At 46.4% G+C, this 27,182-nt stretch overlaps 1 protein-coding gene across 2 annotated transcripts; it reads left to right on the top strand.

Annotated features, from left to right (window-relative positions):
• Positions 1–1,211: 1,211 nt before the first annotated feature.
• Positions 1,212–23,911, top strand: WDR3 (WD repeat domain 3). Of its 2 annotated transcripts, XM_086464753.1 has the most exons (27): positions 1,212–1,382; positions 2,553–2,762; positions 3,221–3,339; positions 5,047–5,125; positions 5,478–5,573; positions 6,042–6,152; positions 7,167–7,268; positions 7,378–7,475; positions 7,877–7,891; positions 8,386–8,481; positions 8,774–9,004; positions 9,803–9,896; positions 10,280–10,381; positions 12,669–12,754; positions 13,210–13,345; positions 13,775–13,831; positions 14,516–14,616; positions 14,766–14,877; positions 14,980–15,114; positions 16,670–16,720; positions 17,379–17,444; positions 18,290–18,382; positions 18,940–18,987; positions 20,948–20,991; positions 21,461–21,589; positions 22,390–22,483; positions 23,119–23,911. In XM_086464753.1, exons 1-27 carry the CDS (start codon positions 1,212–1,214, stop codon positions 23,272–23,274), a joined length of 2,832 nt encoding a protein of 943 aa, XP_086320879.1. In that variant the 3' UTR covers positions 23,275–23,911. The 2 variants fall into 2 exon arrangements, with proteins under 2 accessions (XP_086320879.1, XP_086320870.1); XM_086464744.1 differs by lacking the exon at positions 7,877–7,891.
• The last annotated feature ends 3,271 nt before the right edge of the window (positions 23,912–27,182 follow it).

Here is a 27,182-nt window from a genome sequence, read left to right on the forward strand (position 1 = left end):
AAAAAAATAAAGCTGAGAAGACACTGGTTACCAGATTAAGAGTCAAACTCACCAAAACATACTTTTCAGTTGCCAGCACATAACACCTAGGCTACTACATTTTCATTGTAACTACTAAACTATACTAGTGAATTAAGCGAGCACAAACATTCTCACACAAGTAATTTTAGTTTGCCACATGCACACGTACTATTTAACCTTTTTTACAGGTTCGTAGTTGATAATAATTTTGAAAAGATAGCATCCGCAAGTGGTAATTCTGAAACGTGAATTATGAATTAGCTAGGAAAAAAAAAAACCCAGGCATCCAAACTCAAGCTGATGGGTAACAAAGGCTGACACTAGGACAAAGACAGCCATAGGAGCCTCTAAATAAGATTTATGCCACGGGAGAAACGCCACGAACAAGGTGGAGCGGTTAGAGTGGCTCCAATCAAAAGCTCATCTACAACCATGTCTTCTCTCTGACAAGCAGCCCAAACCAGGGGCCGAAGTCCGAGGCTGAGAAGCGAGGGCTGCACACAAGCTCCTTCTGGATCCCCTCCCCGCCCCTGCGGCCCGGGGGCCTCCGGCGGCAGAGGCGGCCCGGCGGGGCTGACAAGCTCGGAACGAGGCGCGGCAAGCGGCAGCCCAGGCACCCAAAACCCCCTGGGCGGGGTGTCGTGCCCCTGCCCGGGAAGAGGGCGCTGTGCCTCCCGCCCCTTGCAGCCCACCGCCCGCACCCCACCCTGCCGGTAATCTGCACCGCCGGGGGCGAGGCCGGCAGGGGGTCAGCGGCTGCCCCCCCGCTCCCGCTCCCCCCGGCCCCTGCCAGCGCAGAAACGCCACCGCCCCGAGCGGCCGCACAGAACTCACGGGCAGGCCGCGCCGCCGCTGCCAGCCCCGCCCTGCCGGAGGGTCTCGGTCGGCGCCGGTTTGGCGACATCACCCAGAAAAGCGGAGCTGCTGCCGCCGTGCGCTTCCGCTTCCGGGAGTAGCCCCGCCCCGCGCTGCCCGGCCCCAGGCTGCCCGGCCGCCGGCTTCACGGCCTCACTTCCGGCGAGAGCTGTCCCCGCCCACTCCGGCGCGCCTCCGGCCGCGGCGGTGAGGGAGAAGCGGCTCGGCACGTGCGGCGACGGGCCCGGCGGGGCGGGGCGGACCGGGCCGGGGTTTCCTCAGTGCCTTCCTGCCCCCGCTTCCTCCCGCAGCCCGGCTCTCCCCTCGGTGCCGCCATGGGCCTCACCCGGCAGTACCTGCGGTACGGCCCGGCCGCGCTTTTCGGGCTGGTGGCCAGCGCCAGGGGCAATGTGGCCTTCGTGGCGCTGCGCGGCGAGCGGGGCCGCTGCGTGGCCGTGCCGGCCTGCGAGCACGTCTTCGTGTGGGACACGCGGAAGGGAGAGAAGGTGAGAGCGGGGCCCTCCCCGGGGCGGCAGTGGCAGGGCGGGGGCGTGTAGCGTGCCGCGCTTTTGGACTACCCGAAGCAAAGCTTTTGGCGGGCTACGTTTTAGGGGAAGCATCACCTCCACATCTTCCCTGGCAGCGTTCAAGGCCAGGTTGGATGGAGCCTTGAGCAACCTGGTCTAGTGGGAGGGGTCCCTGCCGTGGCAGGGGGGTTGGAACTAGGCGATCTTTGAGGTCCCTTCCGACCCAAACCGTTCTGTGATTCGCCCCTCTTCTGTAGTCTGAGCGCGCCTTTTGGTTCGCGTGCGGTGCGAGTCAGGGTGCGCCCTGGCCGACTGAGTCTCGCTGTTGATCCTTTGAGATTTGCCTTTGGTGCCTCAGTTGGGGAAGGGCGGTTATTGCCACAGGTACTGGGAAGCTGTTCCATGTTTAACTGGCAACCAGCAGCAGCGCTGTGTGAAAGTTCTGGCATGTTGTGGAGTTTGCGTTTTGGCTGTGGAACTGAGCTTCCCATGTGAAAGGTGTATCCCATAGGGGGGTTCTGAGCTGTGACTTTAAGGACTTTGCCACGCGTTCCTCCTGTCAGATTCTGAAATCACTGTAACTACTGCTGTCTCCTACAAACTGAATTAAAAATTTGTTTTAGCGGCTGCTAGAGCGGTAGCTGCTGGCATTTTGTTTTGGAGATGTTTTTATCATTCTCAAGTTCTTGCTCAATCTATGGAAAAGCAGCTCTGTCTTACACCTGAGAAAGGCCAAGCGAAAGAGGATGAGTCAGGAAGAAGCTTTCAGACTTTACTTGCAAACAATGTTGCTTACTCTCTGGCCCTTAAAATGCAGGGGCAGAAATTTGGGCTTCTGAGTTCCAGGCTTCATTCTGCACCAGTTTCTTGTTTGATTATAAACAAGAAGTGTTCATAGGAAATGAGAGCAAGAAATGTTCTCATAATTGTGAGAAATTAATTCCCTTCTAGCTGCTCTCTGCCTTGTAAAATGGGGCTAATGACACTGTATTTGGCGCAGGAAGCTGAAAAATGAACTTATAAAGTGGCAGAAGCACTCAGCTGGAAGTTCAGTAGAAGAGCCGAGTATGTTCCTCCTGCTGTGTAAGTATCTGTCTCTGACATGTCATTTATCAACATTATACCTGTTTTGTCTCCTAAAAATTGCAGGTTCTTATCCTTAAGGGTCTCAAGCAGGAGGTCAGTTGCCTCTGTCCCTCTCCAGATGGATTGCACTTGGCTGTTGGGTATGAAGATGGATCAATCCGTGTCTTCAGCCTCCTCAGTGGAGAAGCAGATATCACTTTCAACGGACACAAAGCTGCAGTTACAGCCCTGCAGTATGACCATCTGGGTGGCCGGCTGGTATCTGGCTCAAAGGTGAGGGGTGCGCATCTGGAGGACAGCCCTTTCGTAGGGATGCTCCATGGAGAAGGCTGACCTGCACTAACGTGTTTGGTATTTTAAGTGAGTTATGTGGCCTCTGTCTTCGCCAGGGGATGGCAGTGAGAGGAGTCAGGGCTGCAAGACCGCGATGGGTAGCCCAGGGCTGGGGGAGCAGCAGGGGTGGCAGGGCAGGAGTGGGGTATGAGTAGAGCTGTTGAAGTGAAGAAGCTTGTGAGGTGAGGAATAGCAAAAGCGACTCAAGGCAGGGCAGAGGTGCATTCATTGGTCTGAATGCACCTTTGGGGAAGGAATGCCACTTGCATTAATCATCACTGACATTTGGATTCGGAGTGAGGAAGCGTGCTTTCGGGTAATCTTTTCAGTCTCACAGCAGAGGTAGATGTTTTGCAGAGACAAATGCCAGTCCCTTGGAGATGCTTTGTCTGTTCCAGGATACAGATGTCATCATGTGGGATGTCATCAATGAGAGTGGCCTGTACCGGCTGAGAGGACACAAGGATGCTGTCACTCAAGTCCTTTTCTTGAAGGAGAAGAACCTGTTGGTCACCAGGTGAGCCAGGCTAAGGGTATCGGTTGATCAGGAAAGCAGCCATGGTTTTACTTGCAGTTTAGGCATCCTGGGTGCTACAGTCATTTGTGTTTTTCTTCTCGACACGTGATATCTCAGACTCGCTAGCATCTTAGAATATGGTTTTGTCATGCCCACATATTTCTTGAGGCTGGTGCCTGAATGCAAATGTGGTAAGCAGAACAGGAATGGCTATCCTGAAAATAGTGTTTGGAAAAAGGTTTAACTTGCTGGTAAATATAGCGACTTAGAATTACTGTAACAAGGAATAGTGATCATCTGTTCATTGTGTATATAAGCATTTTTGCTGTTTATCTTGAAGAATTAAGCAGACCTACCTTCTGTATGTGTAATTCGCATGGGAATGTGACAGAAAAATTGCTTCCTAATAACCTGGAATTAATTAAAATGCAATAGACTTTTGAGTTGTTTTTCCATTGTTCAACATGAGCTGCTAGTTGACTGTATCCCTTTAATAACCAATAGGTGACAGAAGATACTCTTGCTCAAATATCAGTCAATTTTTTTTTAATTAGTATATCATCTAGTAGCTTAGTTGAGAAGTGCATGCAATCAGTTCAGTGTAAATTTAGAACAAGTTTCTTGTACTTTTTTTGTTGTTTCAAATGGACGAAGTAGTATTTTGTTGGTTTGGTAGACGATGCCTGTTTCTTAATACAGTTTCAAGTCTTTGCAGGTCAGCTTTAGAAATGCTTCTTAATTCTCTCAGTAGCTAAATTGAGATAAAGAGTCCCTCTTTTTTTTTTTTTTTTTTTTTTTTGTTAAGAGTAGAGAACTTATCCTGTTGTTGTTCTGGAGATGCAAGCTTTGCTTCCTTACTTCAGATTGGTTTTTTGCCCAAGCAGCTAACTGCAGACCTTTATGTACAGAATTGTATGTGATGTTTTCATATGTCCCATTTACCAGTACCTTTGGATCCTGTGTAACTAAAGAGATGGATTAACAATAAATATCACTTGTGATCAGAGTTTTTTTGTCCTGAGGGAGCTTAGTAATGGAACAGGTTTTATATTATGATTTAGTTGAAATTTATTGAGGGAAAATAGGCTCTAACAAAGTTACCAAAGATAAAAAAGTATTAATTGTTGTAGGGTGTACTGAAAGAATCTGTATAAATGTTCAGATTACTTTTCTTGGGTGCTCTTGTAGTATCGGGGTAGCATAATATAGCCAGAAATGTGTTTACAGGGAGATCTAATCCTCTGGGGACACTGAAGGACTGAAAGAGCTGTAATGCTCCATTAGGAGGAGCAGCTCCATGTCGCTGTTTAAAATGAAGGAATCTGCTTTTCTTGTAGCCTGGTCAATGCACAGGCACGGCACAGGTTGAGAATGTGCAGGGGGGTTTTAGGGGCAGCTTTAGAATTAATCAGCACTACGCGGTTGTTGTTCTCAGCCTAAATAAGTGAGAAAGGAGGCCGTGTGGCACTGGGGCTTGCAGCTGAATCCAGACAAGGAAGCAATTTGCCGTGAGTTGCTGGATACCCTTTTGCAGTACCTCTGTGCTGCTCTACTTCGTTCTCACATAACTTGCAAAATTAAATGTCTGAGCAGCTGCTCTGTGATGTGTGTGGCATGTTGTAGAATTTTTGTATTTCTGCTATTTTTCTAAGCATGTGAGCTCTGGCAATCTTTCCTCATGTCTTGAGTTTTTCTTCTTTGTTCCAGCGGCAAAGACACGTTGGTGAAATGGTGGGATCTGGACACCCAGCACTGCTTCAAAACGCTGGTTGGACACCGTACTGAGGTAAAGAGGATGTGTGGGGAGCTGTTGGGGTGGAGGGACTTTGGATTGCGTGTCATGGCTCACTTTGTGCTTTCCATGCTCTCAGCAGTTGTAAACTGGCACTGTGGTACATTTTGTTTGTCATTAGGCTTTAGAGATGAGCAAATGAGAAAGTTCCAAACTTTCCAGGAGCTGTCATCAACATGCAGTGGGTGACAGTTCGAATACAGATGTCCCTGGAGGAGGTCCCAGCTAGATCCCAGCAAGATCTCTTCTTGGTTGCCATCTAAATAAATCAATTAAAGATGCTCTGCTGTTGTTATGATAGTTAAAGGAGCTGTAAGCTGATTCTTCACATTGTGCCTCTGGACAGGTTTGGGGAATGGCTTTGATATCTGAAGAGAAGCGTCTGATCACTGGGAGTGCTGACAGTGAGCTGAGGGTGTGGGATATCACGTACATCCAGGAGGTAAAATATTCCCTCTGTAACCCCTCACAGTCTTGCCCAGCTCCTTGTCTTTGGACTAAGATGGGACTGAAACATGTTAAACCTGATTGATGTTCTGGGTAACAGAGCTTGTGTCTTTGCTGTCTGAGGGGTCCAGAAGCTGCTCTTGGGGTAGAGTTTGCTGTTTTCTGTGTTTTGACCTTTCAGGCGAAGCTGTGAGCACCTCCAGAACAAGATTTCCAGAGTGTGTCAGATCTTCCTGCCTTCTGGCTCACTGCTAGAGGAGACAGTTTTGTGGGTGCATGATAAGCAGGGAGGACATGGAATGTTTGGTGCCTACAGGCATGCTGTAGGCCATTCCTTTGATGCTGTGTTTGCTAACTACGTGTTCCTCTGGGGAAATAAAGTGTAAATGAGACAGAAAAAACAGAACGCAGTTGCTCTTGTGGTTTAAGGTACTCCTTGTGGGGTTTTTTTATCCATGAACAGGTGAAAGACCCTGATGAGCCAGAATCCAAGAGAAGCAAAGAGTCTTCACCTGGAGCAGAAGAAAACACTGAAGAGGATGAGACCCTAGAGTTGGATGAGCATCCTGAGGAAGTAAGATCAGTTTTCTATGCTGTCTGTGGGATGATGTATCCCATGGTGCTGCTTGCAGAGCCAGCAGGAGCTTTAGAGTCGCTCACACATTGATTCTCTGTATTTGGTTTGTACCTGAGTGTCGTATTTAGCCTGTTAGGGAAAATGTGGTAATTCTTGTCTTGCTTCCTAACATCTTCCTCAGCAGCAGTTGCTGCCTCTTCTGTCTGCAAAACGTCAGCAGAAGTACGTGTGCCAAAACACATACGTCATTCTCCACTGAAAGCTTTTTCTTTGCCTTCTGTTTAAGGAGAACTAGCAAACATTTAAAGTTCAACAGTGCTAACAGAGGTCTTTCCTCAAACAACACGGAAATAAAATACTTGCTAGCTGTTTGGCAGGTGCTGAGTTCAGTGCTGATGCTCAGCTTTGCAGGTCAGTAGCAGAAGCTGAGAAGTCAGAGTTGGACGATAACAAAATATGGTGTGAGATTTGATTGCAGAAAGCCATTCCCACTTATGCTGCTGGTAGGCACTTTACTGAATCTGTCTTTCTGGTGGAACTTTCTGGGCTCCTGCTCAGATTTCAGACTGCTTGCAGTTATCGTAGTTACCTGACCTTGTTAAATACCTTTCTAACTTCCTTTCCAGAGGATTTCTTTCCCTTCAATCACCCATTTAAGAATCTCTGTTCTCAGCTTTTGTGCATCTTCTAACAGAAGAACTGCGCTTTGCTGCCTTTGTAGCATAAAAATTTATCTCTGTGTCGTGGTTTGCCAGTAAAGTTAAGTTATTCTTCCACTGAGACCGTCAATGATTATTTTCAGCTAAAAAACAACAAAATTCAAGGAGATAAGCCTGTAGCTGACACAAATGAATGTTTTGTCCCTAGATTATCCTTGCTAGCTCTTCTACCAGGACCCTCTAGGTTCATTTCCCCATCTTCTCCTCTTGACGTCCCTTGCCAATAGGTTTCTGAGTTTGAGAAGTTCACTTGACCTTTCAGACCAAAGTTGTACTCCTCCTTTCCCTATAGCGCCTTGTAAAGTGCAGCAAAGTTGGATCCATCATGCGGGAAGGGAGAGACCGGATAGTTACTCTTGCCACAGACCAAACAGGCAAGATTTTGGCCTGCCATGTAAGTAATGAGGGGCTCTGCTGTCGAGTCTGTTAGAGACCTTGGGTAATTTCTGTAAGGGTCAGCCAGGGCTTTGCATGCTTTTGACTTTGCTTGGCTTTGTCTTTAGGGAGCAGATGCTGTTCTGGAAGTGTTCTCTGTCCTTTCTGAAGAGGAAGTCCAAAAGAAATTGGAAAAGAAAATGAAGAAAGCAAAGAAAAAAAACAAGTAAGGAGTTTTTTGGATGTATTTGGATGCTTTCTGTGTCCAGAGAACTGTTGGGAACACCCTCCAGCAGCATGACGTAGTGGTTCAACTCCAAGCTACTGGTCATTCTGTCTGTGCTAGCTGTCGTAATTTGGGGTCACTCTTCCTGTTAATCCTTGGTGCTTGTCTGAGCAACGCTGTTCCTAGAGACTAAGGAAATACTTTTCTTTCTGAGTCTTCCCCCTGCAAAAAAAGAGATAATGCGTGCAAAGGAATGGCCATGAAACATTTTTTTCAGAGCTGCTCCCTTCTACCTGATGTTCATATTTACACTGGTTGTTGCATCAGATAAAGTCCTTGACAGGAATGAGTTTCATCTGAGAAGTCAGAGTGACTCTGATACCTCATCTTCTGTTTTAGAGCAGGCAGAGATACAGGTGGGAGCTTTATTAATGTTTACTTCATGTTAAGTGTCTCTCTGGGTATTTTGGCACTTAGCAGGTGCCTCACAACAGCCCTTAGGGAGAGGTCTGGCTCCAGGGTAAAAACTGAAGCACAAGGCATCTAAATCTGGAGACCCATTTTGGCAATGGCTGAGGACTTTTGGTGAGTGGTAGGAGATGAGCAGGAGCTGATCTTCCCAAACACAGCTTTTTGTTGTCAGTTTAGTATTCATCTTTCTGATGTGCCTTGTTCAAGTGCTTTGGCTCGAGAGGCGGTTGCATTTTTTTAGGACAGTTTGTCTCTTTAGTAATCTGCATACTGACATGAACTTCACTGTCTCACCCTGTTCTTAAATGTAGTTAGCACTGCTGGGTAAAAGGGTGGTGGTCTTCAGCAGGTTAAGTGGTTTCCTTATGTTATTCTCTGTCTCCGTTTGTGTTGGCTGTGCTGGGTTATTTGACTCTCCTCCATTATCTGACATTTCTAGACAGAACTCTGAAGAGGAACCTGAAAGGAGTGTGGAGCTGAGCCTGCAGGAGGAGATCCAGCGGGTCACTAACATCAGAGCTTCTTCTAAAATCAAGTGAGTGGAAAGCCTGTTGTAGAGGCAGCTACTTGGGAAGAGCTCTACACAGCTCAATATAAGGAGAGGTGGAAGAAGTTCCCCCCATGACATCTGTTCAGCTTGGAGCTGATGATCTCCAGCTCCTTCATGGTTCTTCCACAAGTGGTCCCCTTCTTGCACAACTCTGTGACTTAGTGTGCACTTGCACTCTATCTGTATTCCTCTTTCTCAGTTTTTATTGATGTTTGATCCCTCCTCCATTTTGTCTTACTGCACCTGCGTACAGCTCTGATTTTGTCTAATCAAACAGGTCATTTGACTTGATTCTCTCTCCAAAAGGAGAGCTGAAGATCGTACTGCTGCTCCAGAACAACATCATTGAGTCGTACAACCTGAACCTGTCAGCACAAGTCCCACAGGCTGTCCGTGCATCCAAGATAACCATTGGAGGCCACCGCAGTGATGTCAGGACATTGGCTTTTAGCTCTGACAACATTGCCATTCTCTCAGCAGCTGCAGAGTCTGTAAAGATTTGGAACAGGTATGCAGTCCAGTTGTGCCAGTCTCCCAGAACTCAGGGAGGCAGTGATAAGGAAGAGGGGATGATGGAGAAATTCAAATTAGGGAATGAACTAAAGGAAGTAAGTAGAAAACTATTTGACTTCTTTTCTTATTAGGGAGACTGAGAAGCTATAGAGCTAAAACTGCGTAATTAACTCACGGAGTTTGATGCTATAAAGCAGCACTGAGGCTGAGTTTAGTGGCAAGTATGGAAAAACAAATCTCCAAACACAAAGGTCATACACAGCAGTCTGGTATAGACTGTATTTTGCTGATTTTTTTTTTTTTTTTCCTTTTTATAAGAGGTACTAACTGTTACCCTAAACTAGCTACTGCCTGTTCTTTAGGGAACATGTGGGTTTCTTGGCATCTTATCTGAAGGATCTGGTATTAGACTGAGTAGGCTGCTGTTTTGATCTAGAGTGTTGTCCCAGTGTTTCCTGAGCGGTGCTGATTTCAAGCTCTGTTTCCTTTGAGCGTGCCATCTTACACTCCTCCCTTCTCTCCTGAACAACAGGAATTGCTCTTTGGGAAGGAACTCTGTCCTTGCTCATAACAGCAATAAGCCATGATGATGGACTATGTAATGGCATGTTCTTAAGGAAAATGTTCTTGACAGTAACGTGGGATGGCATTTGGGTCATAGGATGGTGGTGGTGTATCTTCTGGCCCCAGCTGAAAAGACAGCTGTGGGCAGAGGCCACTCTGGAGCATGTCTCACTTAGTGGGCCAAATTTTGTGTGTGCTAAGGGGTTTTGGACTCTGCCTTTGTCCACAGGTCGACGTTGCAGTGCATCCGGACAATGGACTGTGAGTATGCACTTTGCTCGCTCTTTGTCCCAGGAGATCGGCAGGTCATCGTTGGCACCAAGGTAAATACAGTGTCCTTCTGCACTCCAGACTGCCCAGTCTGGAAATAGGTTATGAAAATGTCATTAAGGCAGCCTTACAGAAAATGCATCACATCTCCCCATGTGGGGCACTCTGGTTTAGGTGTAAAAACCGCTCTGACAGTCAGGTTCTGCTCTGTTCTCAGACTCTTTATGTACCTCTTATGACTTGAGCTGGATAGCTGGGGAGAGCTTTAGGAAGTCCCCAGTGGAGATCTGGAATTTTGCCATCTGTATGTAACAGCCATCTAATGAAGATGGCTGTTTGGGAGATGGGTGGCAGGGGTGCTCTTCTGCGAGGAGCTATTGTGTGCTGTGAAGGTGGAGGGCCTGATTTGTCCTCTGTGATGTATCTTTCTCCACAGACAGGGAAGCTGCAGCTCTATGACCTGGCTTCTGGGAGTCTGATGGAGACACTTAATGCTCACGATGGGGCTGTGTGGTCCATTGCTCTTTCACCAGACCAGGTAACTCAGCCACCCATCTAAGTATCATCGGTGGCACGTGTTTTCACGTAGCTCCTTCTGATAGTGCTGTGTTTGCGCTACTGATGGGCGCATGGGAACCCCTCGGCCTGGGAGGTGGAGGATGCAGCTGGTAGCATCTAAAAACTTCAACTGTGGATGTATGCACAGCTTGATGAAATATCTCTCTGTGTGGTACATGGCACTGAGTCTTTGGGCTGAGTGGGGCTGTCCTCATCACCTCATCTGGCTTCTGCATGATTGAGAACGCCTGGACTTCCCTGGAGGAGTCCCTGTGTGCAGCAATACCTACCTTGTGGGTGTGTTCCAGCTGTGGAGAGCTTCAGCACCTTGTAACCTGCTGCAACAGCTGATTATCCTCCTTGTTAAATTTGCTGCTTGTCTGCTGGATTAAAGATCTCATTAAAATAGTGGGGTTTTTTTGCTTTGTGTTGCACTCTTCTTGAGTCATTAGGCTGAACTCCTGTCCCTGCAGGATGTGTTTTCCAGGCTCTTAATTGTTCTTGTGGTAACTTTTTAAGTTACTGTAGTCTTTTTTTCGCTTGTGACCTCAGGATCTGGGTGCACTGTGTGATAGGAATTATACCAGTGCCAAATGAACCAGTGCCTTTTGAATCCATCCAAAGGCTTAAATAGCTCTTTTGCTGATAGCGCTGTAGTGAGAATGTGTATTCAGATAATAATCCACTCTCTTCCTCAAAGCCCATATATGTGGGCCTTAGATCCTTGCTTCCTAATGTATAAACCAGTGTTTTGGTTATGTTTGAGCACTCTTTTTCAGATAGATGGAATAGCTCTGACATTATATAGTTATATTTAATTGGTTCTTTTTCTAGTAATCCATAAAATCTGTAAGCAGCATAGTGTCAAGTTATGAGGTATTTCTCATTTAAAATTAAGCTTTAAGACCTCTTAGCTGGTCTGTAATCCGTGGAGTATGTGCTTTATTGAACTATATTATCCTAGTTTTGTAATGAAAATGTAACATGAGACTAAGAGGCATGCCTTGCATGAGCAACACTGTAACTATTATCAACTACAATTTTAATCTTAACAAAAAGATAATCCCCGTCAAATTAATTTTCCATAAATTCTTTTTTCCATATGCCCTTTACTTTCCTTTCGTTGATGGAAACTGCAATTACCTGTTACTTCTGTGAGCATGGTCAACAGTTACCAGGCCTGCCTGGTTACTCTGTCTGAATTATGGTGTTACATTAGTTTCTTCCTGGATCTCCCCCACTATTTCCAAAGTTGCTGAGAATGGACATTGACAGTGTACAGGGTACCTCACTCAGCTCTGTAAAATTCTTGGATTTGGGGAATCTGAACCATTGATTTATAAATGTCTAAGCTAGGTAGCTGCTTTTTGACAGCCTTGTGAGTTTTTTGGAACAGTTTTTCATCACTGTCTTGTAATGTGATTATGGTATGAGTTTTTTCTGGGAGCACAACAGATGAGAAATGTTTGCTGAGCGTTGCTGTTTAATAGTTCTCATACTTCCCTCTAGAGGTGGGTCAGTACTACTGAAAAGATTTTTTTTTTTTTTTTTTTTTTGATGTTCCCATTTGACCTGCACACACTCACTCTATTTGGCCTAACCACCATGGCTATAGAAATCTGTTTGTGTCTTTTACTCTATGTGTCAGTTTTTCTCCATTACTACAATTCAGGTTCATGCTGATTTCTATCAATTTCCACTTCCTTCTGTTTGTTGTGTACGCCTTTCTTATGTTTCTTACATGGCCATGTTGCTAGAAGCTGAGGTGATTTTTAACAAGTAATATCCTCCCTCAGATTCATTCACCCTACTGATCAAAACATACGGGACAGATTTTTACCCTTGTCCTTAACTTAAAAGGGATAATGTTGAACTGTTCTTCCTTTAGAAGGCTGTGCGTGTGGGGTGGTGGTAAGGTGTGTGTGATCCAGCAACAGTGAGAGTGTCAGCTGGCCCACAAATCACAAGCACATTGTTGCCTACAGCTGAGATGACTGCTTTCAGTCCCAAAGTTTCAGTCCATGTCTTGATTTACGTTTGGAGTATTTATCTTAGACCTTCCTGCCAGAGCTTTTGAAATTGTTGTTGCTGAGCCAGTGGGTAATGCATGCTCCAACCAGAGCAAGTGCTCCTACTGGTGTCCGCTTAATCCTGTAGGAATGTGGGACATTTCAAAAACCTCCTCGTGTGTTGATAGCTCCTTGCTGTAGAATTTCTCTGGGTTATAGCAAAGCTGCTTTCACAGTAAATTTTGTTTTCCCCTGCAGCGTGGCTTTGTGACAGGAGGTGCTGATAAATGTGTCAAGTTCTGGGAGTTTGAGCTTGTGAAGGATGAGAGCAGTGTTCAGAAAAGGTGAGAAAATAAACCTTTCAGGTTATTTTCAGCTGCAGCATCCATTGTCATTGATGGATGCCTTGGCCTTTGCTATGCACTGTAAGAAGTGCCCATGACACGTATGTGTAACGTGTGGAGAAGAGTTTGAGCTCGGTGCTGTTTTGCGAAGGTCTGGGCTTAGTTGGGGAAGGGCACGTGCCGTGTTCTGATCCCTTGCTTGGGTGTGAGTTTAGCTTCTAATCACAAGATGAGCCTCCAGATCATTAAGCAGTAAATTTAGCAGTGAAGTTCATCAGCCTGCAGTGCTGCGCTTGTTTCCAGTCCTGTCTTGTTCAAGTCGTAATGAGGAATGAGATGCTGCGTGTTAGAATTAATTTGCTTTCCCAGGGTGCAGTGTGGGAGTTGTATTCATACCTCTTCCGAACTTGTTTGTTTGGGATAATGGTTGGTTTTTTTCCTCCTCTTGTTGCCAGGCTTTCCATGAAACATGTGCGCGTTTTGCAGCTAGATGAAGATGTTCTCTGTGTGCGGTACAGCCCCAACCAGAAACTGCTGGCTGTTTCCTTACTGGATTGCACTGTGAAGATTTTCTACACTGACACACTCAAGGTGCATGACCAAATGGGCTGTGAGGCTGTGCAGGGAGTGGTGTAATTGTAGCCTGAAAGATTAGGAATACATAGGAAAAGTGTCTGTTGTGGGAGGGGGAGGAGAATCTTCCTTGTAAGCAGTGTATGGTGGGTTTGTGAGTTGTGTATTGGCTTATGAATGTTAGGGAGTGACACAAGACAGCACTGACAGATAGGCAAAGAGGTAAACTCCATTGGCAGTGGTGAATAGCACCAGAGTTAGCTCAGCTTGCTTGGGTGCTTCCACCCTTCTCTCGGTTGTGACATCATGGCCCTGCTGCTAACAGTGTTCAGGGCAAGATGAAAGTGGGGCAGCGCTAGAAAGGCAGAGCAGAACTAGCCTGGAGCTTGAGATTTTCATACATCTCTACCCAGCATGTCTAACTGAGACACCTTTCTTCTGCTTCAGTTTTTCCTCTCTCTGTATGGACACAAGCTGCCAGTGCTGTGTATGGACATCTCCTATGTAAGTATCATGAGGGCTGTGTGTCAGGTTGGACTGTGGTGATATGGATGACTGTGAGAACCTCTGCTGGCAGCAAGGCCTCTAGGAGAATGCTTTCTTGTCACCTTCTTGCTCCTGACTTAGCAGTTTCTTGATGGGACACAGCAAGCCCCTCCTTATCCTGCAGTCCTGCCCTTGCTGGACTTACAGGCGTTAGGTTGTGACAGAACTGACCAGGGTATTTTGAGCGAGTGGAAATCAAAACACTGTGGTTGTTTCCTACGCTCATCTTAAGAGGCACAGCCTGCTCTCTGGTAGGGTTACTAACTGAGTGAGAGGAGCCTGAATTCTTTGTTAGCAGAAGCAGAGAGCATGTGCTGAGGTGGAGCAGCCTCTTCATGCCCATTCATTCTTGGGCTGCATCTTGCTCTGAGGTGTCCTTGGAGTGAGGCTCATTGGAAGCCAAAAATGTCAAGACACAGCTAAGGTCTTAAATGCCTGCAGAGGTTCAGGAAAGAGCCAGGGTGCTGTCAGTGGGCTATGCCAGAACGGCAAGCATGGGCCAACCTGCTGAGAGGAGATGGAGGCATCAGGAGGGCATGTTTCAGGAGCCAGGTATCTGCTTGCTCAGCATTGCTTAGCACTGATTCAGCAGCGATTCCTGATGGGGCTGCCACACCCTCCTCTCTCTTTGTTGCTCTGTAGGATGGGACTCTAATTGCAACTGGCTCTGCTGACAGAAATGTGAAGATTTGGGGCTTGGATTTTGGGGACTGTCACCGCTCTCTCTTTGCCCATGATGACAGGTCAGTCAAATCCTACAGCGTTTCTGGGCTGTGGGCTATCTTATCTCTAAGGGGCTGTGATTCAGCAATAACCCTGTTGCCCAGCATAGAGTGTGGGGACATCTGCAGTGTTCCCAAAGTGGGTGAATTTGAGTCTTTTTCCCTTCCAGTGTGATGTATCTGCAATTTGTGGCGAAATCCCATCTCTTCTTCACAGCTGGGAAGGACAGCAAGATTAAGCAGTGGGACGCAGATAAATTTGAGCACATCCAGACACTGGAGGTAGGAAGTTTTGGAGACTGTCGAAAGGAAGCATTATCGCTGCGTGATAGGGGCTGGGAGCTGGGTGGTATTCATGCCTTACCTCTTCTGTCTGCCATGCAGGGGCATCACCAGGAGGTGTGGTGTTTGGCACTCAGTCCCAATGGAGACTACATAGTGTCGGCGTCCCATGACAAGTCCCTGCGCCTCTGGGAAAGGACGAGGGAGCCACTTGTTTTGGAAGAGGAGAGGGAGATGGTGAGAGTTGCATCCTTCCTTCCAGACCTGTTTTCTCCCCAGCAGGCAGATTCCTCATTTTTCACTGTGGAAGAATCTGGCTCCATACTTGGCAGACTTGGTTGTTACTAACTGCAGCCTGGTGTTGGGTGTCCAGGGTTGACTGGCATCTTTTGCCTGATGGGACTGTTACCCTGAGCTGTCTGGAGACAGCACTGCAGATGTTGCAAGTGCTTGCCTGTCTGTACTGGATTGCAGGTGCCTGGCTAACTTGCTTTCTGCTTTGCTTCTGTCTTGCTTCCCAGACTTTCCTCTATAGCTGTGGTTTTCTACACGTCTGTTGGCTACAGTCTTTGACTTTCTCTTACGTTCTGGTGGTCCTTTCAACTCAGGTGTGCTCTGGAGGCAGTTCAGCAGGTGGCTGTTGTGGAGCGATGGGAAAGCACTGCTCCTGTTAAATGCGGTTTGCCTTTATTTCCCCTTTTCCAACTGTGAGAGGTCCATCATATCTCAGTAGCGGGCCCCAGAGCTCAGGGGTGCTGGAAGAAGCCCCTCCTGCTCCATTTGAGCATGTATTATGAGGCATCATAGGCTCACTGGAGGACTTCAATAGAAAGGAAACTGGGGGTCTCTAGTCCAACCCCTTGCTCACTGCAGGATAACCTTAAAGCTGTATCAGACTGCGCAAAGGCTTGTCTTGGTACATGAGCATCTCCAAGGAAGGAGACTTTCCAGGCTGTCTGAGCAGCTGTTCCACTGCTGAACCACCACTGGGGCTGGCAGGCCCATTTGTTTCACATATCCAATTGGAAATTCCCTTGGAACAATTTGCAACTCTTGTCTTTTCACTGTCTCTCTTGAAGGAGTCTGGCTCTGTCTCCCCTTCTTAAAGCAGTTCTCAAACCACAGTGCAGGAAGGATGTAGAAGCATATGCAGAAACAGGAGTGGATGAGAAACCTGCAATAAATGTTCGGGGTTTTTTTGTCCCAGCCTGTTTGCAGTGAGCTGAGATGACCCATAGGCAGCATCTTGGTGCGCAGTGATTGGTGTGCTAGGAACGATGGTAGTAGAAGGGAGAGACAGACAAGCTTCTTTTCCAGATGCCAGAAGCTTTGGGTCAAATTTGAGTAACAAAGTGGGCATGAATACCCCAGTAGTAAATTATACACTGATGGGTCCCTATTCATGTGAGAGATGCCAGACAGGAGGCTCTTTCCTCTTGCAAGCTAGGACAACCCTGGGACTTTTCTAGGCTTCTTTCTTCTGTGCTGTGTGCCAGGTGGAGGGTTTGGTGCTGAATTGCTGTTGTCTCTGTCTCAGCTTGGTGGGCTGTCTCAAGGCTGCTTTTGCATTCAGAGCGAAGACCTTGATTTCCTTCTGTCTGGGAGATTCCAGAGTTCCCTGTGTGGTTGGGACCAGGGAAAAGTGGGCATTTTGCACTGCTGATCTGTCCTGGTTTTGTGATGGGCTGCATGAACTTGCAGGCTCCATTGCTCAACCAGTCTGGAAGGGACTTGTGCCCTTGCTTGCTGCCTGCTTGCCAGTGTTAATATGTTGTGTTCTCATCCACTGTAGCAACGAGAAGCTGAATATGAAGAGAGTGTGGCGAAGGAAGAGCAGCCTGTGGTGAGTTGCACCATCTGAGTGTGTGTCAGTCACAAAGTCTGGAATAACCACTTCTGTAAGAGGCATAGAAGAGGTGTCAGAGAGGACTGATAATTTTCTTGCTTTGGGGAGGTGCAAGGGGGAAGGTGCTGCTGAAGCTGTGGTTGCCCCATGATGCAGTTGACTCTGGTCCTTCCTACAGACAACTTCAGGACTGCTACACAGTAGTTGTGGATGCTGAAACCTTGCTGTGCTGTTGCCCTTCCTATCTCCCCGCTTCAGGTCAACACCAGCTGTGTACCAAGGCCAGGCTGCCTCCTGACAGCTGCTTCCAGTTCAATGTAGTGCAGGACAGGTGGGGAAGCCTGATGCCCCTTGCTGAGATGCTTGGGTTGTGTTGCTGATCGTTATGACACTGATCAGATCGCTCGGCCTCTGTTGGCAGAACAAGATCTGTGTTTTACTTGCCTCCCAGAGCTCAGTGTTAGCATAGTGACCTCTGTTCCTGAGGAAGAGCTGTGCATTTGGGAAATCCTGTATTTGCCCAGGTAAATGACCAGTTCAGGGAATGGGGCTGATGTTTTTCTTAGTATGGGCTGTGGTAGGATGCGTGGGGGTGCCTACATGTATCAGCTGCTCAGCTGTGGAAGGAGGGAGCTGCAAACTCTGTGTTTTGTAGGTGGCTGGAGAGACACAAGGAGAGACAGGGCTGGCAGGAAAGAAGACTATTGAAACCATCAAAGCGGTAAGATTGTGTGGGCCCACCAGCATTGCTTTGTGCCTTATCAGTCTCTCTAGGAGGGGGGATGTCACAGGGTCGGAGTGTCAGTTTGCAGAGGAGTAAACTTTGCTGTCACATAAGGGCAGGTTGCCTCTGTCTGCAAAAGCAGTTTGACCTGCTCTGTGGCCAACAGGGAGGGGGCTGACTCTGGAGAGTCACACACCAGGAATTACCTTCTGACATCCCTCGAGGGAACGAGGTGTGAGGTTCCTGTAGCTGCAGCTTTCTCTGCCTGTCACCTGTGGGACAGACGGCGCTGCTCTTGCCTTTGGGGTTTGCAGTCCAAAGGAGCACAAGGCAGCTGGGATGTTCGCCTAGGCATCAGGCCTCTCCCCGAAGGGCTGCCCAGTCCTACGGGCATCTGTGGACAGTGGAAATTTATTAGGCAGGAGGTGCACCAGGAAGGTGTGGGGTGGGTAATTTCATGGACACAGATTTCAACAGTCTGGTGCTCTTGTAAATACAGAGGAAATCCTTTATCTGAATAGTCAAAATGGCCCAACCCTTGCTTGTGCCTCAAAGGGGTACTGCTTGCTGGGGGTGGAGTTCAATGTCAGGGTGGCAATGGAAGCTGCAACGGAGAGCACCAGGGGCAGTGGGGGGAATGTGGATGGTGTTTGACATCTTCAGGACATGGTGGATGTGCTCAGAGTAGCGGTGCCGTCTGCAGTAGAGGTTACCTTTCTGAGCAAGATGTCCTGTGGTGCTCTGTGTCAGCCCCTCTGCTTCCCCCTCCATTTGTCCAGTTGGACTTGAGCTTTGCTTTGGCTTATCTGATGTCACTGATGTGCCGTTCTTGTGCCACACAGGCTGAGCAGATCATGGAAGCTATTGAGCTGTATAGAGAAGAGATGGCAAAACTGAAGGAACATACAGCTATATGCAAAGCTGCAGGAAAAGAGGTAAAAAACTGAGGAATGTACCAGTCCCAAGGTGTGTGGGTGGATCCTTCCAGCTCAGATGGAAAGGCTCAGCATGCAGCTAAAATCAAGACAGCTGGAAGTAGCAGAGATTTGCTGAAATCTTTTGGAGAACAAAATGGCACTGTGCTCTGGGGCATGGTTGGTGGTGTGTTCTTTCCAAGGATCTTTTTGTTTAAAGTCACAGTAGGATGTAAGTTTTGTCCTTGGGAGGGCATGCTGCTGCAAATTATCCCAAAGCCTATTCTTTGCCTTCATCTCAACACTCCCTGCTCAATAAGGGGCTGTGATGTAAGTGGGGAAAAATGACAAGAAGTGGAAGAAAATTCATGTTTGAGTTAGTCATATATGTCTGACAATGAGATTGTCTAGTGCCTGCAAATGAGGCCTTCAGCAACATTCTGGGGAGCGTAGGAAACGTGGGAATCGCAGGAAGACACTTGATAAAAGCTCTCTTCTACTGTGGGTTGAAGTTTTCTCTTTGAATATGCATTTGTACACACACAGTTGCCCCATTCTAACCCATTCTGTGTCTCCAGGTTCCCTTTCCTGTCAATCCCATCCTCCGCGCCTATGGAAATATTACAGTAAGTGGAATGCTGAGGCCACAGCCTGTGGGCCGTTCTCAGCTGCAGTGGGGCTGTTTGATTTCCTGGCTGAGCCAAAACACTGGGTTGTTGTGGGGAACGACTGCTTAGTTCAACTTGAAATGAAAACTCAGCACTTGTTTGTGCAAGATGAACACAGTTTGGGGTGGCTTTTCTTTTTTTTTTTTATATCTTGCATGTGTGTTTTACAAAAGTTTAACCCCATCAGGGTTAAACATAACCCTGGTGGTAGCCATGACTCTATCATATATCTTATTGTGAGCCAGTGGTTTGCAGTATTCTCAAGATATGGGAGCTAGATCAAACCTTTGCTGTGCCTAAGGGCTCACCCTTCTGCTGCCAGGAGGGTGCAGTTGCTGTGCTATAGCATATTCCGGAGGAGCTGTGCCATCTTACACAAAATACCTGAGCATCCGCTGGAATGCATAATTGAGAACTCCTGTCACTGTGCCCCCCACCATGTGACATCAGTAGGCACTTACCCAGAGCCATTCCCTCCCTTCCTCTGTCAATACAGGCGTATTTAATTGCAAGTGGAATAGATTGAACAGGGGTGAATGAAATCTTATGGCTTAGTAGCTAGCAATTTCTTTGGAGGCGGGTGATGTTTGATTGAATCCCACTGTGCAGAGAAGGGAATTTGAACCTGTTCCCAAAGTCTAGAATGTGCCAGTCCAAGTGTTAGGTGGCTGGGCAAGAAAATAGCTGCAAGTTGTGACATGCCCTGTTATGTGGCAAACTGTGGTAAACATTCAGTATGTCAGACCATGAACAAAAACGCGTCATGCACTGACAGTTGCTTATCCTCTTTCTTGAGAGAGACTTTGCCCATGGACCACTTGTCTCAGCGTACCTACTGTTTTCTCTTAACTCAAGAAGCAGGAGCTAGAAGTATGTGAAGGCTTCCTGACCTTAAATCACTGCCTGCGCAGCTGTAACCGCAGCAGGGCAGGTCTGAGCAAGGCAGGGCTGTGTTGCAGCTACCCAGGTTTATTTCTGTGGCATTGGTACAGCAGTTACTGACTCTTTCTGTTCCTAAAGAATTTGCATTGAGAAAATTCTGCATGGTCGTTAAAAGTCCAGGTACTACAGGCTAGAGCTGGTGCCTTTACCCACTCATGTTATACTAGTACACAAGAGTTTTCACTGGACTCTGAGAATTTTTGACTATACAAAGTACACACACAGATGTGTGGATTTCATTGATAAATAAAAATCTACTACTCTGAGCAGATTAGTTTTGGTTTTCCTGGTTTATTCCAAGGTATACTCCTAGATTGCATTCTTAATTACCCTTAGGAAGATCCTTGTTTTTTCATTCTCCCCTTTTCTGAAGAGTATGATAATAGCAGAATAAACAGCCTTTTATCTTCCTTCTAACTGCCTGTAATCACTTTACAAGAGCCTCTTGTTCCTTCCTCCATGATTATAGGTATATTTAATTATAAATTGAATAGACTGAACAGATGTGAATGAAATGCTATTACTTAGTATCCTGTTAGGCACTTTTCTTTGGCAATTCCCAGCTCTGCTTTTCATCTGCCAAACACTTTCAGCAGATAAACAGGAGTAGCAGGAGTTAAGTCTTTTGGGAGATGAGTTTGTGTAAGGTTTTATATGTATGATTTGTCTGTTTCACCAGGCTTCTTATCCAGTTTGTATAAGATTCATTGAACTGAATATGAGATGATTTAGCTGGTTGAATGTAAATTAGATTTTTCACAATATTCTTCCCCAGTTTAGAGAAGGCTGGGCTTATGTTTTGGGGAGGGAGAACATCTCAGACTGGCAGCTGATTGAAGCTGTTACGTTCAGCTTGGTCTGTCCATCTCAACAAGACTTGATTGTGTGTTTTTAACTGGGTGAAATGGACCTTAAGGCACATGTTTGTCTTGGAATGTTTCTTGATATGCAGAGCTGGTGTCTTTCTCTGTTGCAGCCTTCTGCGTATGTGCTAGAAGTTTTCAAGAAGGTCAAGTCAAGGTGAGTCCCAAGAACCTTATTGCTGAACAGGTTTGTGACTGAGTATTGGATTTCTGGGCCCAGGACTGGCTGAGGTCCCCGAGGAGTCTTTTGTTCTGGGTGTGGGCAGTTCTAGAGGGTCTGGAGTTACTGTTCCTGGCAGCCTCTTTTGGAGCATGTAGGGCCATGGAAATTGTTCATTGCATGGGGAGTGTTGGATGCAGCCTGTGTGTGTGGGTTGGCTGCTTGGCGATGCTCATGTATGTGAAGATCAGCTTAGGGATGCTGAGGAGGGATTATGTGCCTGCTCCCTGTGCCAGATGATGTCTGCTGGCCTGCACTGTAGACTGTGGGCAGTCACAGACCAGCAGTGATGAATGCTTAGCACAGCTTTTGTACTGGAACCCAGCTATATGGAAGTGTTTCCTGCTCATCTGTAGCAGTGCGGTGTCTGAGACTAAATACTTCTGTCCCTTTGCTTTCTTCTCAGTGAGCTGGAAGAGTCTCTCCTGGTGCTGCCCTTCTCCTATGTTCCTGACCTGCTCAGACTTTTCAATGAATATATTCACCTGGGTTCAGAAGTTGAACTTCTGTGCCGAGCTCTCCTCTTCCTGCTCAAGTGAGTGTTTTGTGTGCCCAGACAGATCTGCTAGTCTTAGTTTGGTTGCTATTGCTGTCCAGAAGCTGGACCCAAGGAAGCCCTAACAGGACTCTGGTCAGTAGTGGGTCATGCAGATTTCTCTGGGCCCCTCGTGCTGGTGCATGTTATGAACTTGCTTTGTGCCAGCTACGTGAACAGAGAGGTACTCCTTACTCCTGAGCTGTGAGTCAGGGCTCTGGGACAGCACAGAGTTGGGGAATATACCCTGTTCCCTGGAGCTGTGGAGATGACGTTGCTTGCCATGAACACATGTAGCATAAGAGTGTGGGGAAAATTGGGGTTTTCTCATATATCTCTGGGTCTTGGGAAGTGTCGTTGAGAATAAAGATGTGGTCTCTGCAGGAGATAAGGAATCACTGCAGCCCACAGCGAACGGTGTGTGGCAATGGACTGATTGGATGCAGAGTGTTGATGTGCTCAGATGGGGTTGGTGGTCCTGGTCCCCCAAAGCTCACTGGTACGAAAGAGGTTCATCAAGGCTGAAATGGCACTGTTGACAGGCACAGAGTCATTGTAGAACCCATGCCCTCAGAGAGTACCTCAGAGAGACCTTTCTCTTGAACCACTGTAAGTTAAAGAGAAGCTTCAGAAGATAGCTTTTCCAGATAAATCTGCCCCCGCATGTTATATAAGGCTGCTCTGGGGAGGCTTAATTTAAGAAAAATCCTATGTCCAGAACATACAGAGGCTCAGGAGAGGGGCTTTCTAATGTTTCTAAGAACAATCCTGCAATACATTACTGCCTGCTTTGTTCCCAGGATACATTTTGGGCAGATCACAAGCAACCACATGCTGGTGACAGTGATAGAAAATCTGAAGAAAACCACCATTTCCAGAGTCAGTGAGGCCCGGGTGAGTGTTGCAGCCTCTCCTTTTCCAGGGTCTGGAATAACATGATGGGCCAGTGTCTGGAATAACATGATGGGCCAGTGTCTGGGAGTGCGTGTTGTCGGTGGTGTCCAGTGGGAAGGTTGGTTGGGGATCTGAGCCTATTTCACCTTCCTCCTGTGCAAATAGGCTACATTTTGCTTATGTTCTTCCTGATGTGAGACAATGCGGTGATGAGCTTCCTCGTTTATTCTTGTGTTTTCTTTGATGTATATGTTTGGCTTTGCCTCATTAGTTTCTGAGTATGTAGGAGGTAAATAAACTCTTTATTTGTCTTGGCCTTTTAAGTGGGCCCTCAAATAATACAGACTGTGCTGGTATCTTCTCAGAGGCAACTTCAGGTGCCTGCCAGCAACTTGTCTTTCAGAAAATATAGTGGATTTTGTATAGCTGCTCTTAAGAGAGGACTGTTGGGAACAGTGCAGGACAGATTGTTCTCCTACTCAGATAAGTTTACACTTAAATAACGTTGCTTTATTTAAATCTGTGGATTGTCTTGCTTTCCTCATTTCTTAGTAGAGGGTGGCCAGTGCAGGAGCCTTTGCGCCCTGACAAGCTTGAGATGTGCCCAACAATGTGGTGCTGGTGTGTCTCTACAGGATGTGCTGGGATTCAACATGGCAGGGCTCCAGTACCTGAAGAGGGAGATTGAGGCCAAGGATGAGGTGACATTTTTTGCTGATGCTACCGATCGCTTTGAGGAGAAGAGGAGGAAGAGGAAGAAGAAAGAGAAGATGGTTCTTGCAGTGCTCTAGCATTTGCTGCCCAAGACGCAGAGCACCTGGGTGGGGTCATGTAACCTCAGTGTTGGCCATGGAAGTGTTCCTGTGGCTGAACATCTGTGATGATGTCTGGTGACTGGGACAGAGTTTGTCCCCTCCTCATGTAGTACAACCCAGCATATAACCCCAACTCAGAATGGTTGTCTGTGAGATGAACTCTCTGTATTCTGCTGCAAATGCATGCATTTGAACTATTTCTGAGGTGGCTGTCAAAGGTACGTGCTTTTCCTGTAGTGGAATGCACGTTACAAACGTAGTTGATCTCTTCTGTGGAAGAGATCAGCTCATTCTGGCAGTGTTGACTCAGTGGAGTGAGTCCAGCAGCACATGGACTGCTGGTGAGACCATGTCCTAGCCAGGGAAAGCAGCTGGCAAGATTTATGCTGTTTTGACACCTGCTGGTAGTTTGTGGCAGTGCTTAGAGCCTCTGGACAAAGCTGTTTGACTTCTGCCAAGGTGTGAGAACTTGGTCTACATCCACTCACTTTTTAGTGGGCAGAGAAAAACATGGCTGTGCTCTATTAAAGGCATGTTTATATATGCTTTATGAGACAACTTGGTTCATGGAGTTTTGTCTGATATTTCTCTAGTAAAGCCTCAACTGCCTTGCCCTGTGTGTCAGTTCACAAAGGACTTTTTTCCAGAGAATAAAACCTGTGGGAGCAAATGAAAGGGCTGCCATCCAGGATTGTGCTATTCCGTAGAGTTGGCAGACTGAGCATCAGAAGCATGGGTTGTTTGCATTGTACTTGCTCCAGATTTAGAAATTGCACTGAGTTGTTGCAATGTTGTACTTGTCCTGTATCAGATAAAATTATTTATTTTCACAGTGGGGGGAGTGGGGCAGGTTACAGTAAGCAAGTCTCTGCTGCTGTTGAGAAGTTACTAGTTTGTAACATGCTGTCTTTTTTACCAGTGATCACAGGTTTGGTGGATGTGGTGGGGGCTGCTTCTGGGTACAGGGCCAACTTAACATGTGTATGGTTAGAATATGTGCCTCACTTAACTGTGGATGAGAGAGTCCAGAACTGGCATTCATATTTCATACTGGTGAAAGCTATTATCTAATCCCTAATCATGGGATTCTCAGTCACTGTCAAGTGTTGAGAGAACAAGTCATCTGCATGTGTCAAGGAAAATTCCCCATCTCTCAGGCTGTCACATGCTGGAAAAAGGATGAAGCACAGGAACGCACCTTGTTGGAAATGAATTCATAAAAAGAAAGCAGAAGTGCACTTGCATATACAAATATGGTGTCTCACAAAGAGACTGAGATGTTTCTTTTAGTCACTACTGCGTAAGTAGGAACAAAGGGGGGGGAAAAGGCCCATGTGTAAGTGGCTCAGTCTACCACTATGAAGAGAGGTGTGCAGGTGCGCATTTGAAGATGATCACGTCCAACAGTGAACAACAGGATATAAACAGAATCCCTCTCTGTCAAGTGTAACTTTGTGCACTTGTAATTCCCATCTGGTGTCTTAGGCTAATTAAAGGTAGGCGAACACACAGACAGTTAAGCCTATGATTGTGAAAGCAAACAGAAACTTAGGAATTAGAAGACCAGAGCAGATCAGCAGCTCTTTCTTGAAGAATGAGTTGACTTCAGTGAAACCTGCTGCGTGCTCAGTACCTAAAAAGGATTTCAGGTGTCTCAGCACAGGTTATAGGGAACCATTGGGAACCATTCAGCACTCTTCTAAGTGCAGAGTGTCAAACATTGGGGTCAAAACATAGTAATCTTTCCACTGTTTGCATTTCAGACAGCCACCTGAGAAGGCTGCGCAACTTTTGGACCACATTTCCCATTAACAGGGGACAGCCAAAATATTTATTCATGTTAATCTGATTAAATAAATGAAAAAGTCTCAACTGGGATGTTTCCGTAACGTTGGACTAAAATTCGGGTATTTCAGTATTGCTGATCTTCCTGTTACTCTTGTTAGGGCTCTGATCTGTAGTAAAAGAGGAAAGAAAATTAACATGAAAGAAAAAAAAAAAAACCAAACCCCCAACTCTACCTTTGTACGGTTGTTGAAGCAAACCAAGTAATTACGTGCAGATTCTTTGCAAGTGCAGTGCGAGCAGTGTGATTGCTACAGACTGGCTTCAGTAGAACTGGCCTCTCGTTGCTGTTTGGAAGGGAACAACATGAGAAAGGGTACTCACATGGGCTTCAACTAGATTAAGAGTTTGCTTTCATTCCACAAATTGAGTGGCATAAGAATCATGACCACGAGTTCAGGATGGGCAGTCTGCTTGGGGATACTGAAGGCTTTCATGAGCGGCTTCCAATGCAGTATTTAATTTTGAGTATATAAAGAGGATCTTTGTGAAATGTTTTAAATATAAATAAGAAATAACTAAGAAAATATAACAGATATGACTATGTTTGGCCAGGCTATGCTTCATCTGTGATTTTTGCTTGTTGGTCTCTACTAGGAGGTGTGGCAAATTTGTCATCAAGTCCAATATTGCAGGGAAGTTTCTAGGTCTCAATGGAGAGAATCATTGTCCCTGGTGATAAACACCTGGGAAAGGTGATAGGAACTTAAGTTGTGACAGTGCCTTTGCAAAGGCTCAACTGTTTGTTACGCATGGTTGAACAAGACTATTTAACTAAATACAGGACTTAACCTAGGAGCGTCAGTGTTTCTTATTTTGTGAGACTGAACTAATCAGTCCAGAGTTCCTTGGCATGTTTGAGATTGATACAGTTTTGCATCCAGGAGATTTTTGGTGGGAGGAATATTTGGGGGGGCATTTGGTACGGTTGCTTGGGTAGCATGGGGTAACTTCAGTAGGCATTATTAATCAATTCACAAAAAGACTATGTCAGAACAGAAGGGAGATTCATCTATGGTGATGGCAACTAGGATTAGCTGGATTAGCCATGTGGGAGGAGAATACTATGTAGTCAATTTGGCTCCACTTAGAGCTTTTAAAGGGCGACGACACTGATCAGAATTTCTGTTGGGACTTTTGGGACAGTGTGTCTCACTGAAATGTGAACTGACTGGGTGAGTACTCCTCTTCCGTTCCAACCCGAAGTGAGATTCATTGGTCTAGATTGCCTTCCCTGATGAGCTCCAGGTTGTAAGCCCCTAAGCTGGAAGGCATTAAATTTGCTGTTCTTCTAGACTATAATTGCATGTTAGCCTGGGGGTAAAATCCCACACTGGAAAAGGGGAGAAGATGTTTAAACCGGAAGAAAAAGCTATGTTTGATGTAATGTGTGCAGTCCTAGAGCAGATGCAGCAGTCAGAGATGCATGTCTCTCTGAAGTTTCTTTTGAGAACTGACTGATGTGGTAGCTTTGCTTTTTCTCCAGAGGACAGGAAATGAGATGCAGCTGGGATACTGACCTGTTAGATAGCGTAGCAGACTTACAGATGTTAAAGTTGAAAGAAACAGATTATGTCAGTGTTACACATATGAGGCAAATCGGGACTCTTGAGCTGAGAAGAGACAACCATAGGGTTCCTGTTCATGAACTGTCATCATGTATTGTAGAGGGCCCGAGCTGATATAGGCAAGATGAAACCAGCCTAATGTTAAACTTTGGCTAGTGGTTTGAGGAGAAATTCCCAGTAAAGCTTTCTTCTTGTCAGGGAAGACTTATCCATTCTCTATATAGTCTGATTCTCTAAGGTTACAGAAATGTGCTGTATGAAACAATGCGTGCAGAGGATTAGTCTGCTTGAACACGTCATGGTAAGTTTGTCCTGTCTATCTGTAAGGCTCCTGTCCCTTGATCTCAGTCTCAAAGGGTCAGCAGCAAGACTTAGTTTTAGAAAATGAAGAGTGTTAAAGAGCAGCTGATATGTTAGGGCTTAACTGCTGCCTCCTGCTGCCAGGAGGCTCAATGACTTGTTTAATGTGGA

This window comes from Leptosomus discolor, chromosome 1, assembly GCF_034619465.1.
Source record: "Leptosomus discolor isolate bLepDis1 chromosome 1, bLepDis1.hap2, whole genome shotgun sequence".
Lineage (NCBI taxonomy): Eukaryota > Metazoa > Chordata > Aves > Leptosomiformes > Leptosomidae > Leptosomus > Leptosomus discolor.